Source organism: Lissotriton vulgaris, chromosome 1_1 (assembly GCF_964263255.1).
Source record: "Lissotriton vulgaris chromosome 1_1, aLisVul1.2, whole genome shotgun sequence".
Classification (NCBI taxonomy): Eukaryota; Metazoa; Chordata; class Amphibia; order Caudata; family Salamandridae; genus Lissotriton; species Lissotriton vulgaris.
In genome coordinates, this window is record NC_141685.1 from 528,548,801 (window position 1) to 528,566,730 (window position 17,930).

Genomic DNA, 17,930 nt, shown 5'->3' on the forward strand with positions numbered 1-17,930 from the left:
CTAAACCTGTAGGCAGGGCTACTAGAATTATGAGGCAAGTGAGGACCAAATTACGCGATAGGCTTTGGGATAGCATTGCTTCATTATTTTGACATTTTTTACACACAGTAACACTGAGGAAAGATTTCACCCCATCAGTACCCGTTTATAACCAAAATACAGCAATTAACAACAGAAAGATTTCTAGTCAACCTTTGACAAGGGCCTTCCACTCTGCAGGAATACGTGCTGTCACATTAGAAGCTCACCTGGCCCCGGCCAGGAGAGGCAGGGGTCCCTTAAAAACCTGGTGGTTTTGTGCAGAGTTAAGCAGTTTACCCATGCAGCTTTCCTCTCACCCCCTCCCTTCTTTCCCTCTCTCCTCTCCTAAATCCAGATACTTCTCTCACTTTGCAGGCTATTTCTTTCAGCCCTCTTTACAACATCTGAACTCTCCCCATCCAACCTCTCACTTTAACAATGCACTTCATCTCTCTATAACACCTTTCTGACAAACATTTTTTTTTTATAGTGCTACTCATAGTTTACTCACACTCAGTTCTGTGATCTTTGTAGCAGGCACATTAACCCTCTGCACACTGTGTGGGTGACAAGAGTGCCCATGTGAGTGCACGGTGAGCGATGCAACAGTGTGAGAGTAGGGTAAGAGAAGTGACTGCAGGGTGAGTGAGGTGGCGTATGAATTTGGGTGCGGATGCAAGTTCAGAATGGGACAAATGAATGTATGATTACTGATGGGCTTGTTTTAGTGAGTTGCTTATTGAGCAGTGAGGGGGTCAGGTGAGTGAAGTGTCACATGAGTACAGGATGAGTAGTGAACTCGTGTGACTGTAGGGTGAGGTATAGGGTGAACAGCGCAAGTGCATTGTGAGTGCAGAGTGATCACTGTGAGTGCAGGGCGAGCAGGTGAATGGTGTGAGTGCACGGTGATCAGTGTGAGTGCATTGTGATTACTGTGAGTGCAGGGTGAATGGTGTGAGTGTATGGTGATCAGTGTGAGTGCACGGTGAGTGTGAAAGTGAAGGACGAGAATGAGGAGCGAGTTGTCTGAATGCAGGGTGCATTTCCATACACTTGAAGTAACTCAGCATGTTCTTGACGGCGGCGTAGGGTTTAAGATCTAAGTTAAACTACTGCAGCATTTATCGGGGATCGAGGGTGGAGGAAATAAATAATGTGCTGATCCTGCAACAAACTTACAGTCCTATGGTTAGGGTTGCCAGCAGATTATTTTGATGGCCCAGTCGGTACAAAAATAAGCAGACACCTAAAGCTGTATTTTAAGCACTTATCTGTGCATACTTCGAACAACAAATATAAATGGAAAGCACTTTTAATTGTGTTCTAGGGCTGCCTCAATTATCCCTGACTGACAAAGAGAAAAAAGACAGAAAAGTCACATAACTAATGCATAGATACTTTTGTATTTAATAGTCTATTTGGTGTGACATTTTCACACTACAACACTAATTGTAAAATAAAAATGTAAGGAACAGGCACAGTGGGGGCCCAGGGGGTACTGAAACCAGGAAATAACTAAGCCTCTGTAATCAGTTTACAAAGGCATGTAAATATGCAAATGGTCGTTAAAGACCTGTGAAAAACTAGGGTGTGTTGGAGATGACTCCAGACACTGCCCAGCCCAGCCCACAGCTCGAGTTACACTGCAGCAGCAGCCCGGCAGAGAGACACAACGAGGGAGGAGGGGGGCTGAAGCCCTTGGGCCTGGGAAGAAGTATGACTGTGAAGGCGCGACCCCCTTTGCATCGCTCCACAGCCCGACTGGGGGTCGCGCCCCACAGTTTGAAGACCCCTGCTTTAGAGGAATATATCAATTCAAAAGGATGGGTACAGCATCGCGTTCTGGTGCAATTTAATGCTCTTCTAGAGGAAGCGTCGCTTTCTGCATTCGGAAACCTTTAGCAATTTACAACTTCTTTTTACAACACTAGCACCATCTTTATAATAAATGCTCAGTAATTAAAGTATAGAGAGAAACACGTAAAGGACAAAAACATAATTATTTTAAAATTATGGCAAGGACTATGTTTGGAGTGCTAGCATTACCGCTAAAGAACTCATTTGCCTCTAAATAATTGGTCTCAAGGGAAGAGGTTCACTCAATTGTGGCTACAGTTTGTAAAAAAAAACCTAATTTTTGTGTGATATTTATTGCACATAATTGAATCTCAAACCCTCCAGAAATCCACAATAAAGCAAAGTCGCTTTAAAACCTTGGTAAAAACAAAGCCAATGCTTCTTAGAGCAATTTCTCACTACAGCCCCTCCAGGAGATTTGTGTTTACCTTGCACAGCACATTACAATAGGACGAAGGAAAAGATTTACAGTGACTAGGGGCCTCGCTATGATAAATACGACATTGTACAAGTGATAGATCATAAGACTCTACTTAACAGCTCAGGCAAATATTGAAACAACAAAGCCATATATGGTGACATCACAATGTAAATCTTCACGTTTCATATCTAATGTATAACTTCAAACCTTTAATTAGAAACATTGAGTAAAGCAAACCTGGGTCTATGTGTCTAGAAGGTCTTCGGAGTCCATTTGTTTGTTTCTGTGAAAAGACAAAACACAAGCTGATCTTAATTGGTTGCATATCTGTATACACACACACACTCAACCCTATACATATATTTATATATATATATATGGAGAGAGAGAGAGAGAGAGAGAGAGAGAGTCAGAGAGAGAGCGAAAGAGAGAGTAATAACTGAATAAACCATTCACTACAAAGATGAGGCTTCATCCAGTTCGTACTGAGAACCCCTTACAAATACTCAACAACATTGAAAACAATTGATCGGAAATGTTTTAAACTTTTGAAATTTAGTCCTGTAACCTTTCGCCTATAACTGGAGTCAATTTCAGGTTTTTTTAGGATTCACAAAGATGTTCAAGAGGACTCACTTTAAGCTTTAGAGACGTTTCTGAGGAGTGGTTCAGGAACTCTGAGGCATATTATCAAGAAAGTTTGATACATTATCGCCGCTTTTATCAGCAGGAAACTGCCGATAAAGCGGCGATAATGGTCCTGATAATATGCTCTATGGAATTCCAATCGAAGCCCATGTTAGATGTGAAGACATCTAACATGGGCTTCGATTGGAATTCCATAGAGCATATTATCAAGCCCATTATCGCCGCTTTATCTGCAGTTTCCTGCCTATAAAAGCGGGGATAATGTATCGAGCTTTCTTGATATCTGTTTTGAGCATTAAGTTTCTCATAACCATGAGGATTGACAGATGCGTAAATGTTACAGATTTACATTTATGCACACCTGAATACTTTTTAATTTCTCTATCGGATAAATATTGTTCCTCATCAAGAAACTCTTCCAACGTACTCCTTTCAATATTTGAGGATTACCACAATATCTACACCGATTTACTTCTACACTTTGCCAGAGTAAGTATCTAGGGCAGAAATGGGCCTTGTAAATGTTTGTGAGTACCTACAAACGTGCACATATGTTGGTGTTCACCAAATCTGCAACGCATCACAAACCTGGAATGCACATCTAGTAGTCCTCAGAGCAACTTTATGGACACTTAACCATACTGATATAAAAGCAATCATGTGTAAATCACTTGTAAGTGTAAAATCACATTTTGTAAATACAACATGAGAATTTACATTCGTACAAGTGATTTGCACACTTAAATGTAGCATATGGCTTTTTGAATAATTCCAATGTGGTCACATTTGTTTTCATCGGACATCACTTCATAGTGTTATTTTCATATTTATATTTAGTTATGCTTTCAAGGGTGAGGTTGCTTGTTTATGGAGTATGAAAAGTTGAGTTTTTCATGAATTATTCAATTGCGAACAACAGAATGGGGCAATTACCAACACGAAGGACTGACAATCAGTTTTAACAGCTGTAGAAATCCACAGAGCATAGCTATCATTTAAGCAACATAGGGCTGTCAATCTGAATCTGATTTAACAGTTCTAACAAAGCAGTGTTTTTAGATACACACCTTTATTTCATAGCATTACACAAAGACCACAAAGACTTTGCAAGTTTCCTTTGGCACACTGTATTTGTATGCTCTACGGTCCATTATGTATAAGAAAATGTTTTCATCTCTGTCACCATTGGGGTCAAAACAACGATTTCAATTTTCGTTATTAAATAAGACAATGCTCATTCCTTTCCATTTCGTAAAACAACGGTGCAATTTTTTTTTATTAATGAATAAAATAATGCACGATAAAAAAAACTGTGAACATTCTCACGGTTTCTGAAGCAATGCAGCAGGCATTGCTTTTTATTACTGGATAACACATTGACTCCTCATTGCCTGTAGTCTCCCCTGCAACCGTAACTCCATTCAAATTTCAAGTAGGCACTTTAGCCCTCACTCACTGCAGTTCCACCCATCTTGTACTGCACCATTCCCCTCTGATCCTCAACCACGTGACCTTCCATGCCCTACATAAACCTCGTTCTGACACTGTCTTCCAATCTCTATTCCATAGCTGCCAACATGCCACTAAATCCTCTTTAAATACTACCTTTATCTCAAGCCTGAGGGCAGCACTATGTTCCAACACTTTCAGCAGTGGTGCTAAAAATGACTTCCTTGGCCAAATGTCATATGTCTACACAGAACATATGTGAGTGGAAAAGTGTCTGCATAGCAAATTCAGCTCTTCTACTGAAATGAGAATAGCAGGGGGCAAGACTAGTTGGCTGTGCGTCCAACTCCGAGCCTCCACTCAAAAACTCTTCGGGCCTAATTACGAATATGACAGCCCACCAACTGCCAGATTTGTGGGGGTGCGGCGGTGGTGGTCTTCTGGCCGCCCTCTTACAACTAGGACAGTCGGCTCTCCATTGCTTCGCCACACCCACCGTTTCCCGGCGATGTTGCAGTGGTCAGGATGCCGCAATATGCTTGGCAGGACCGCCACGGCATATTACAAGTTTCCTCTCCGCCACGGTTTTCATGGCGGTTCCTCCTCCATGAAAACCATGGCAGGGAAGAAACAAATGCCTCTACGCCATCGGGTGCATGCAGAGGGGCACAAGGCGTGGCTCCCCTGTGTGCATACACCCCAGTTCCTGCACGGTATGGACTTTACACTCCATGCCATGCAGGAACTGTTTTGGGCGTTCCCATTGCAGTGTCCATTTTCAGGGCTTCGCCCTGGGAATGTAAAAAAAATCCTGTCAGACATGAGAAATACTTGTAATCTGCTGGGTGGCCTGACCACGGGTCTGGCGGTGCGGCGGCAGGATGGACCCATGCAGCACCACGAAACTTGTAATCAGGCCCTAAGTATTCATGAGGCTGGCTTTAGTGATAGTTGACACCCAACAAGAAAGACCTGATGATGCACTCCAGCCAAGTAAATAGCTCCATAGCTTCAACCCCAGCTATACCAACCATGTTCTTAAATGGATCTGCTTTTTTGGGGGGCAGAATTGATGGGATACTATCAAGGGAGCCTGAGACACAGAATAGTCTTCTTACTGTCCCCAAAATATTGCCATGTCAAATCCAGAACTAATAGGATGGGTATTCCACAGGGATCACCTGATAACTCTAAAAGCCGTCATGAGAGTGGATCATTCTGTGGAGACAGGGTCACAGAAATCAATTCGAAAAAAATGGTTGTGGCATAAAGTATTTTTCTTTCTTCATTTAAGGTGTTTGTGATGCTTAGAGAGTTGCAAAAGACAGGAAAAACTGACAGCAATCCACTACCCCAATGGTTAATGGCCACTCCCTTGAGGTCCTTGAAATTCAGATGGCAGGAAAGCAGTGGGCGATTGGAACAGAATATATCAGTGTGTATATTCAGCTAGATATGGACCCTGCTTTGAACTAGAGCAACTCATTGTGTGCAGGTTGAAAAGGGCAATTGGTGATCAGGGACCCAGAGTTTCCCTGGGTTCAGTCATTTTGCTAAAAGCAATTATCTACATACTGAAGGCCAACAGAAACACCTGAGCCTGTTTTGCTACCGACGCCTCCATGAGGGATATCTAAATTCAGAAGGTAAGAAACTAATATATTTCTGGTACCAGCAAGCAAAATTGGACTATTGGAGACTTACTGACGTATGTAGCCAATAAGAATGCGGGATATGTGAAGGGCAGACCCAAGGCAGGGTGCTGTACGGATGATGTTAGTTGACTGCTAGCCTGATCCATGCCCATCACATGAGGACAGATAGGTGAGTCAGGTCAACAGGAAACAATGGCAAGCTACAAAATTTGTGTTTACAAGAGAGAACAACACACTTACAGTTTGGGAGAAATGTGAGTCGGAGGGTCTTAGGGAAGTCAGAAGGTAATTGACCCAATTGTAACAACTGAGGTCTTTTGCCACTGGTGTCATAGTGCCCGGTTACCAAGGACCCCAAACCCGGAACAAAGCAAATCTTTTTAGAACTTGCCACTCATGGTAGCGAGCAGACAATGTTTATTTAAGAGAGGTGCTGTGGACTAGAGATTCGGAACTCAGAAATGGAACAAACAACATTTAATACAGTAGTAGGTGGTGGCAGCTTCTACGATTCCCCTTGAGCGCTGGGGGACAGACTGCGAGGCACTTTGGATGTAATAATTTAGATTACTGTGTACTCTTCTGCTCTTACCTGATTGCTACTTGCTCGCTCCTAGTGTATCATTTGCGCTTTTAAAATCAATTGTTTTTACCATTTTTAATCGCTGCTTCTTCTCTAACTCTCAATCCCCTCCCTTACCTGTTGCAAGGTGTGCTCCCCCTACCCCGGTCCATCGTGGCTGTATTGCTGTTTGTGTGGAGGGCAGGGCGCCCTCTTGGGTCAGTCCCTGAGCCCGGCAAGACCATAGGCTCCGGTCTAGCTGGAGGAGGGGCTAGGCTATATCTTGGCTGAAAGGGTGAGGCACACTGCGGCAGTAGTAGGTGGTGGCAGCTCCTAAGATCCCGCATGAGTGCTGGAGGGCAGACTGCGAGGCACTTTGGATGTAATGATTTAGATTACTGTGTACTCTTCTGCTCTTACCTGATCGCTTCTTGCTCGCTCCTAGTGTATCATTTGCGCTTTTAAAATCAATTGTTTTTACAATTTTTAATCGCTGCTTCTTCTCTAACTCTCAATCCCCTCCCTGACCTGTTGCGAGGTGTGCTCCCCCTGCCCCGGTCCATCGTGGCTGTATTGCCGTTTGTGTGGAGGGCAGGGCGCCATGTTGGGTCAGTTCCTGAGCCTGGCAGGACCATAGGCTGCGGTCTAGCTGGAGGAGGGGCTAGACTATATCTTGGCTGAAAGGGTGAGGAGCGCTGCGGCAGAAGTAGGTGGTGACAGCTCCTACGATTCCGCTTGAACGCTGGGGGCAGACTGCGAGGTACTTTGGATGTAATGATTTAGATTACTGTGTACTCTTCTGCTCTTACCTGATCGCTACTTGCTCGCTCCTAGTGTATCATTTGCGCTTTTAAAATCAATTTTTTTTACCATTTTTAATTGCGGCTTCTTCTCTAACTCCCAATCCCCTCCCTTACCTGTTGTCAGGTGTGCTCCCCCTGCCCCGGGTCATCGCTGCTGTATTGCCGTTTGTGTGGAGGGCAGGGTGCCATCTTGGGTCAGTCCCTGAGCCCGGCAGGACCATAGGCTGCAGTCTAGCTGGAGGAGGGGCTAAGCTATATATTGCTTATGCCCTTTCAGATGTGCAGCGGGCGCGCCGCCGGCGCGCCACAGGCACTCCAAAGGCAAGCCCGCTGCGCCCGTCCGCGGCCGACCGGGGCAAGGGGCAGGGAACTCTGCCCATTTCATCTCCCATACGGTCTAAGCACTGATTCATCTCTATGACAATTGGCCTCTTAGCCCCAGCACTCAAGCCCTTCTTGATTCATTGGGGTTCTTCAGCCCTAGGACCACATTCCCTGAACTTACAGTCCCCTCTGTAGCAGTTATCCCTTTCCCTAATCCTCCGGACCCACGAGTTCTTTTATCCCCTCCGCCTAGAGGAGAAGCTAACACCACCCTGACACTTAGGGGCCTATCAGGATGGCGGACGGACCTGCCACCCCCGAGGTGGAGGGACCATCCGCAGGGGCAGCGGTGGCCCCTCCGGTGCAATTAGGATGTGACCTCCACCCTGGCGGTCACATCTTGTATCTTTAACCTTGCGGCGGGTGCTGCTTGAAGCAGCACCCGCCGCAAGGTTACAAAAACATGTATTGCATTTACATGCACAAAGTGGCAGGCACCGCGCTGTGCCTGCCGCTTTGTTCATGTAAATGCAGGGGGGTACCATAGGTACCCCCATGTGCACCCCCACCCCCTGACACCCTGGGGGCCCGAAACGGGCCCCCAAACTCAAAAGACCACATGCTTTTCCACGGCGGAAAACCCGCCGTGGAAAAGCATGTTTCCTACTCCATCCTAATATGGCTGGCGATGTCTGATAGACACCGCCACCATATGACAGCTTTTCTACCATAGTCGGAAGGCGACCACGGCGGAAAAGCGGCGGACGCTTTTCCCATCCGCTGATGACCCCCAGCCATCCTAATCTGGTGGGTGGTCTTTGGAGGCACTGCTGCGGTGATTCTGCATCCTCCGGGCCGGCGATGGCTTCCGCCGGCCCGGAGGATGCAGAATCACCGCAATCCTAATCGTCTCCTAAGTTACTTAAACACCCGCTCTCTGGTTAAACACCAGTTAGAAATCTTCCAGCTACTGGACTAAGAGAAACCCGACATACTCTTCGCTAGGAAACATGGCTCACTGCGGAGTCAACCCCAGACATTCTAGCTGCAGTGCCCCCTGGCTACTACTTTCTCCAAGCCAACAGACCCTCCGGGAAGCCGGGAGGCGGGGTCGCAGCCATCATCCAACATTCACTCAGGTTCACTGCCTTAAACGTTGCTGGCATACCCTCCGTTGGCAGCCTCATCTTAAAAGTTGAATCCTCCCTGTCCCCCCCTCATTTGTGTCCTTGTCTATTGTCCCCCTCAACCCAAGCCTGATTTCCCCTTATTTTTCGGTGATTTGCTATCACAATTAATAATCAATTACTCAAAAATATTGATTATTGGGGACTTTAACTACTGGCCTACAGACGCATGGAAGAGCTCCAGCTCCTCTGACTTCACTGACCTCCTATCTGGCATGAACTGCATTCAACACATACAGTCCGCTACGCATGTTAAGGGACATGTCCTAGACCAAGTTTGGACTTCCAACCTGGAAATCACTCAACCCCTTATCTGTCCGTGCCCATGGTCAGATCACTACATCATTGCGTTCTCCCTGGCCTGTGTTCCCCATACAAAACAGGTCCTCTTTGGGAATCTTACAGCAAGAAACTGGAGTAGGGCCAACCTTAGTGAGTTTTGCACCTTACTTAGTGCCTCATCCCCCGTCAAACAGGACTCCTTAGACAGTCAGACCATTAGTATTAAACACTGGCTCGAATCAGCCAGCGACATTGTTGCACCTTTTAGGCGAATTAAACAAAAACGCCCCCATGATGCCCAGAGATGGTTCTCGGATGATTTAAAAAAAAAAAAGAAACTCACACTCAGGCAGGCTGAACGTAGCTGGAGACGAGACTACGCCCCTGGTAAAAAAACGTTATTTGTGGCGCTGCTTAAAGACTATAAACAAACAATTCTCCAGGCCAAAACTTCATATTTCTCCCTGAAGATCACCCACTCTGCTACTAAGACCAAAGATATATTTTCCAAAGTTGAGGAGCCTCATATCCAGACAGAGTTTCAATTAAGCCCCTTCCCTCTAAAACTCTCTGTGATTCCCTCAACTTATACTTCACGGAAAAGATCGCTAAAATCAAAAGCGCATCCCTTCCCCCATACCACCCACTATCCCTGTATCTACTATTAAAAATTCCCAGGTAGTGGACCAAATACCCCTGATATCCAAGGACGAGTTTTTTACTCTACTAAAAAAGGTTGGCTAAGGCTCCCCCACATTCCCCACAGATTGTTGTCCTCCTCACATTCTACAAGAAGTTTTCACCACCTGTCCAAAACCCCCTCTGGCACTCTTCAACAACTCTCTCAGATAAGGCTCTGTCCCCAACTCCTTTAAGATAGCTGAAGTCGTCCCCATCCTGAAGAAACCCAATGCTGACCCTTCCTTAATGAGCAACTTCCGCCCCATCTCGTTGCTCCCTTACCTTAGTAAGATGCTTGAGGCCCATTTCACTAACTTCCTTAGCTAATTCTTTGAACATTCCCAGTTTCTTGACCCACAACAAGCTGGCTTTAGTCCAGCTCATTCTACCGAGTTAGTCATTCTCTCAGTCATGGATGAACTTAGGAGGGGAGCAGACCGTAACACCAGCCAGGCCTTAGTACTCCTGGATTTGTCGGCTGCCTTCGACACGGTCGACCACATCACTTTGATCGACCGTGTCGGCGACGCTGGCATTCAGTGGTTGGCCCTCAGGTGGATTTCCTCCTTCCTTAGTAACCAACACCAGGCTGTCCACCTTTCCAACTTCTCTGCGGAAAAAGTTAAGTTGACTTGTGGTGTCCCGCAGGGATCATCCCTTTCCCCCCTTCTTTTTAACTTGTACCTGACTCCCCTCTGACATCCAGCTGGTGTTTGATATCGATCCATCAGATTATTCAATCAATAATTTCCAGTCCACTATGTACCTCATCAGCAACTGGTTGGTGGCCAATCCTTTAAAACTCAACCCTGACAAGACTGAGCTGATCCTGACCGGAGGTACTTCCAACCCGTGGAACTCTAACTTTTGGCCCCCCGCATAGGCGGCTCCTCCTTGCCCTGTCGATTCTGCAAAAAGCTTGTGAGTCATAATTTGTAAAGACCTATCCATGAAGTCCCAGATTAGCACAGTGGTATCATCCTGCTTTTTCCACCTTCGCAGAATTCGAAAGATCTCCAGATTTTAAACTACAGAGGCCTTAACCCTGGCACTTCTGGCCCTGGTCATCTACCGCATTGATTATGCCAATTCACTTTAGGGTGGCATCACTGCCTACCAGCTCCGCCGTTTGCAGCTGGTACAGAACCAGGCTGCCAAACTCATTTTCCATCAACCCAGACACCATCATGTCCGTCCCCTGCTTAAAAGCCTTCATTGGCTCCCAGTGGCCAAACGCTGCGAATTCAAACTAGGCTATATCACCTTTAAAGCACTGGCCGGCCTTGGTCCAACCTTTACTTCTTCCTTGCTCCACCGCTATCTTCCTTCTAGTTATCTTCGCTCTTCCCATCTGACCCTACTCACAACTCCCACTTTTACCCGCAAGAAACACGAGGTCTCAGAATCTCTTTTCTTGCCCCCTCCTGTTGGAACTCACTCCCTCTGGAACTTAGATCAACTACTTCCTATGCCCACTTTAGATCCCGCCTGAAAACATTGTTGTTCTGCCAGGCCTACAAGTAACGCACTATCTGTCCATTAATCCTCACTGCTGGTTTTGCCTCCTCCCCGTTCACAGCGCCATGAAACCGTTAGGTGTAAGTGCGCTTTAAAAATAACTTTAACATAACATAACATAACAATACATTGCTATCCACTGCTTCTAATTTTAAAAAGGAAAACTACTTTATTACACACAGCTAAATACTACAAATTAACAAATATATACAGAATGGCAGCTGAAAATACCCATGGTGAACCCTTACGGGCTTCACAGCGTTTAGGGGGTACAGAAAGGTCACACAGTTCAAGTACTCCATTAAATGTACCCTGGACACATGTGCCGGGGGCTCTTCTGAAGGTCTGTGCACCAGCAAGCCCTAAGCCCTGGAAGCACAATGCCTCTTCACCTCATGTGCCTGGCACAACATGAGTGGTTTGAAAAAGTCAGAGCTACTATCTTTGGCAGCGTGTAACCATAACAGTCAAACATTTGGCTTGCTTTGCTGGCTATCAGTCATCCACTTTTTTATGTAATATTTCCCGTTGCTTTTTAGTTGTTTTAGGCTAATAATACCAGGTTGTTTTTCTGGACCTCTATCTTGTTTGAGCTGCAAAATGGTATCTTGTTTTTTCTAATAATCATCTCCCATTAGAATTGACTATCTTTTGTTCCTTTTCTATTTTAGTTTGATTACAATTGTATTATCCTCATTCATCATTTCCTACTCTCCTTGATCCTAGATACTAGTCTACTCCTCCTTCTTAATTTCATTAGTTCTATACTCAGTGTTCTGTCACTATACTTACTGTATGCTTGCTGATCATTACTTCTGCATTTAACACTTGTGGAGTATATTTTCCTTGCAAATTCTGCTCATCCTGATTTATTGTTTTAAGCACTTTGCTTATCACACAAAATCCATTCATCTAGCAATTAATCCACAAATGTTGTTAGTGGTATAACATGTTCTAATGTGACCTCAAATTACTGACATGAAAGAAGACCCCAAAACCTCAATATAGTGCAGCAATACATGTTTGTTGTTCAAAATACTGAAATCCACTAAAGGTGTCATGAATTAACTGAGGGAAACATCCTTTATTCTGCATGCGTTACAACGCATATCATTACCCAGCATTTTTTACTCTGCAAAAATCTTTACAATGCAGGGCTTCAAACCGCAAACCATTACAACACATTCATCATTACAATGCCCCGGTGGAGTTAGAACAGTAAATTGTGTTGTAATGGACAATGCGTTGTAATGGATTGCGTTGTAAAGGCCTAGGTTGTAAAAGTTTTTGCAGAGTTAAAAACGTAGGGTAATAGCACGTGTTGTTGATGTGTGTGGGGAAAAGTGTTCTATTCATTAACTGAATATATCAAATATGTATGTATTGGTATTTATATGTGCTTAGCTAGCTGTGAAGCAAAGGAGCACTATACATTACATCAGGAGTCTATCTAAAAGATTGTGTACATCAAATGGGGATTACACAAACACATTTTACACATATTTTAGGCACAGGGAGATTAAGAGATTTGCCCAGAAACACACTTTGTTAAGACTAGCACAGAGGCCGGGATCCAAACCTTGGTCCCCAGGTTCGAAAGATGGCAGCTCAAGCCACTAGACCAATTTCCAAATTATGCTTACAATATTAACGGTGCATACATTGCAAGTTTATATACAAATTCAAATGGAAGCCCAATCACATATTCTTTTTAGAGAAACAAATAAAGTATGACCATAATCAATCACTGCTCCACCACTTTTACAGTACAGGAGAGCACACATTATCTACGAGTCCACACATTCATTTTTGTTAGAACATTGTATTGATTATCTTTTTCAGACTTCAACAGCCACCACATTACTCAGTCTACTTCAAGAACAAACACAAATTGTCACTGTCTAACTATTTCTGTCAAGGAGCACCTGTGTCGTAGAATGTTCTGCATCCAAACGGCTATGAGTTCAACTATGCATAAAGCTGTTCATTATACTTTTAGAATATGCTATTCTTTGACCCTACGAAGTACAAATGTACAAAAACCTTCAACAGCTCCTAGTCAACTTGCTGGTAGGATCTGAGAATTATCTTCAGCTCCAAAATTCAGGAACAATACATAGGCCATCTCATAACTAAGAATTACAAACATTCTTGACTATGAGTGTTGATAAATATCCTGTATTTCAGGATCTCACTCCTAGGCATATTTGACGCTCAGTATAACACTTCATACTCATTGTAAACTTGAAAGGTGAATTCATAGGCATAACTAGAAAATCCCCGTTAAATTCTGATTGAATGACAGAAAATGATAAACATATATTCGGAAATGCACAGCAAGGTAATTAAATGAATGAACCATATAGCTTTATTGCTGAATCTACAATATTTCAATAAAGACCTACCATTACCATCTTGTGGTGAGATCTACATATCTATCAATTGCAAAGTATCACACAAGGGAAATAGTGTTACTGCATAATACTAGTATTATCTAGCTGAGTTTGGCTCTTGATATCGGTTCTCCCATTGGAAAGTCGGAAATAACATGTGAAACAGGTCTTTTTGACTGGTCTTATGGCACAATATTCCACTGGGCACAATCTTCTAACATTGCAAACTCATGGTGCAAGAGCTAATTGTGTAAAACTTTAAATTAGAAACCTAGTTCAAGCAACACCGAGTTCAACTTTCCTGCAATACTCAGAATGAGCATGAGTACCTGACATTTTCTGTTTTTTCACCATTGTAAATCTTTCGGAATGGCCTAAATAATCCATGGAGCCTATGCAATCCAAACATACTTTTATACATGCACTTTTCCCCTCCCTCAAGGACCCATACCTTCCATTTCAACCTTCAATCATTTATCACTCTCCCTGCACAAACTATATCTTTCAAACCATTCCTTCAAACCATTGTCAATGCCTAGCCACCAAAAACTTTCTTCCAAGCACTCGGGCAACAATGTCATCAACTTTTATAACATTCTTTTCATCCCTCAAAACCACTGCATCCGTCGCTTCCAGGTTTAGTTCCTCTTGCATCTTCACATAACCTCGCAAACATCCTTAACTTCACCTTCCCATTTCCACCCATTCCGAATTCTTCTCACGAGATCCTTGAAAACTTAATTCTCCTGCCCAGCTGTTTCCCATTCTTTCAGAGTGACAACACTAAACTCACCTTCCACTGCATCCTCTAAATTTGCTACCACACACACAATCTCATGTTCCCCTTTTACCTCAGTATCTCCCTCTAGCAGCAACCTTAACAAGCAATCAGCTTGTACATTCTTCCACCCAGAAACATTCTACTCGTTGTACCGATACTCCTACAATCTTGACGCAAAATGGACCAACTTAACTGAAACCTTATGTGTACATCCTGGTTGCAACACCCTCATCAATGGCTTGTAGTCCATTCTTATTGTGAAATACACTCCCCGCAAATATGTGTGGAAGTACTCCATACCCCACGCAGCCACCAAGACTTCCCTCTCTATGACCACATAATTATGGTCTTTTAACAAATGACGGAAGGCGCACTCAATAGAATATCCCAGAGACGATGTCCAAATAGTTATCTTCTTTATTGTGGTAATTTTACCAGATAAAACAAAGCAGCCAACGCGTTTCGTTCCTATGGCGGAACTTCGTCAGGGCGTGAACTATGATGTATACGTTCATTCCGAGAAATGGTAGCTGTATCAAAAGACGCAGGGGAGCATCATCAAGCGTGGGCCATGTAAATATACTTGCCCAGATTCGATTCTATTACGCGATGAGTAAAATAATGGGGAACAGGTGTGAAAATTCTTCTTGCCCCTGTATGGATTATTATTTCTAATATGCTGAAAAGGTGAATATCAGAAGGTGCCAGGTTCGGCTAAAACGCGGTCAAAAAAGTCATGTAACCAAGTCGTTCTTGAGCAGTACGGAGGGGCCCAGAGGAGGCTAAGTTTACCTTATGAAAGGCGGTATGGGCTCAGTTAACGACGCGCAGAGTCCCCGCATGCTAACAGGGAAGGTCTGCCTGATTCAAGGACCTTGACGCGAACGCTACTGGTTTTTTCATTCCCCCTTGAGTTGTGACAGAACTGCACCAATTCCATGGTTGCTGGGATCAGCTGTCAACATACACTAGCTCCTGTGATCGAATGGGGTTAAAATCTGTGAACCAGCTATTTCAGCTTTGACACTTAAAAATGCTTGCTCTTGTCTCTCACCCCACACAAACTGTCTTCCCTTTATTAGTATTTCAGTTAACGCTTCTGTTTTATCTGCAGTTGTGTACAAATTTTGCATAGTACTCCACCAACCCCATGAATAAACACAACTGATCTTTTCTCTAGGGGTTAGGGCTAATCTGATAGGCTCTACTAATCCTCCTTGGGTCTGTTCTCTTGGTCTGAAATGGTATATCCCAGATATTCCATTTCTTTTTACAGGAACTGACACTTTTCCCTGACTCTTCCAACATTTTCACAAGTGTCTTGTTGTGTTCTTTCTTTGTTGCTCCTAAAAATAATATGTCACTTTGAAAAAAAGTATATTGCAAAAATCTCCAAATAACCTATTCATCATACTTTGGAAAATGCATGACGCAGATGTCAACCCAAAAGGAAGCCTAGTAAATTGATATTCCGCTTCCATTGTGATATATGCTTTGAAATTCTTTAACTTGGGATGAAACTTAATCTCATGGTATGCAGATTTTAAATCTAATCTCTTGAAATGCTTTGTATCATTGAATAACAGCACCATCTCCAAAATACTTTGAAGGGGATACCTATCCATCACTGTACACTGATTCAGTGACCTCAAGTTCACACAAAATCTCAAACAGTAATCCCTTTTCATAGTGATCAGTACTGGAGACAGCCACTCTGACGCCTCTACCAGTTAGAACACTCCCTCCCTTTCCATGTCAACCACTATTTTCTTCACTTAAAACTGCTATGGGTTTAGTGCCCTCCTTGAGGTTATTTTCATAAAGATAACCCTTTAGGCTTCAATGAGATCTTTGTACACACCTGGAAATTTCTCCAAGATGGCTTCAAGACCCTCCTTATCCTGAACCACCAAAACTTGCTCACTTGTTCTACGATCTAAAGCAATATGTAAATCATAGTGCTGCACCCAATCCGGTATAGCAGGTCCCTCCTGGGATACATACAATTTTCCTATTGCTCTTCTCCTTTAAACTCAAAATAGGATTCCGCAAAACCAATAATATGTATGTTTTCCCCCCTTATCCTATGGGTTGAATGTCACTTGGTTGTAAATCCACACCTGGCCAATTTGTGTCAAGAATAGTTTTTTAAATGGTGGTAGACATCGACCCTAGATCCCCCATTAGCTCCATGGTGGTACCATCCACAACAAATTCAGCAATTGTCCTATTACCTCTCGATTCCTCTTTCCCATCAACACACAGTACTCTTTCCAGTGCACTGTTCTCCACCTCCACCCATGCCACTCTATTTAGAAGCTTTGCATACCTTCACCAGGTAGCTCTCCTCCCACATTTGTGACAATCCGTGCAAATATCCCTGCAGCATGCCTCATGCTCCCATACCTATAACATTCCTTGAATCTTGACTGGTTGTTACTCCTGCTTGATCTCTCCTTCATTCTTTCCCCACTTATTTTGTCCTTATTATACATGCCCTTAGATAGTTTTGCAGTTCATTCCTTTTTTCTTAATACATTGACTTCCTCTAAAGGCCTTGTTCTATTTGTTACATTTCTCTTAAGCATGAGTCTGACTTCTTTCCAAGTTTTGCAATTCCAATCCCCTCTTGCAATGTTAAATTCCCTACAACCCCTGTACTGTTTATTCTTGCACTGTACAATCAACTGGTCTCTGATCATCTGATTAGTCATTGCACCAAAATTACATTATTATGGCTAACTTCCTTAGTCTTGTCATGAATTGGTCTATTGATTTGATGGCTCTCTAAGGCTGTGTATAGAACACATGGCGTTGCATGACTGTATTCACTTGTTTCCCAAAATATGTCTCTAACCTTTTCTTAGCTTCTATGTACGGATCCTCCATTTCTTCTATATCAGCTTCCAATATCACAGGCAAAAACGTAAAAACATGTTACCTAATGCATTCACCAATAACTTTTTTACCTTGATGCCGAGAATCTATAAACCATCTATGGCGTCTAAATAATTCTCAAAGCACAGTTATTGGCAAAAAACAATCCCAACCAAAGGCCCTGCAAAGCATTATGGGAGGAGATTAGCAGTGGGCAGTGAATATTATAGTATCCAATATCAAAATAATTCTACAAAGAGCTGCAGTTCACCTAGTCGTTACTAGATGTCCCTCACGAGTCAAATGCAAAGCATTGAAATTATTCTTACATCAAACTGCAGTTCCACTAGTCGTTACTAGATGTCCCTCACGAGCCAACTGCAAAACCATTGAAACCCATTCATCAAGCATTTTCATTTGAGTTGTGAGGGACATCTAGTAACCACCAGTGGAACTGCAGCTCTTTGTAGA

At 43.5% G+C, this 17,930-nt stretch overlaps 1 protein-coding gene across 1 annotated transcript in view; it reads right to left on the reverse strand.

Annotated features, from left to right (window-relative positions):
* The window catches only part of VAV3 (vav guanine nucleotide exchange factor 3), a 1,223,230-nt gene that overhangs the window by 397,234 nt on the left and 808,066 nt on the right, over positions 1–17,930 (reverse strand). The window contains exon 19 of the mRNA XM_086953893.1: positions 2,537–2,582. Coding sequence (XP_086810019.1) covers positions 2,537–2,582 — 46 coding nt within the window. The remainder of the gene's footprint in view (positions 1–2,536; positions 2,583–17,930) is intronic.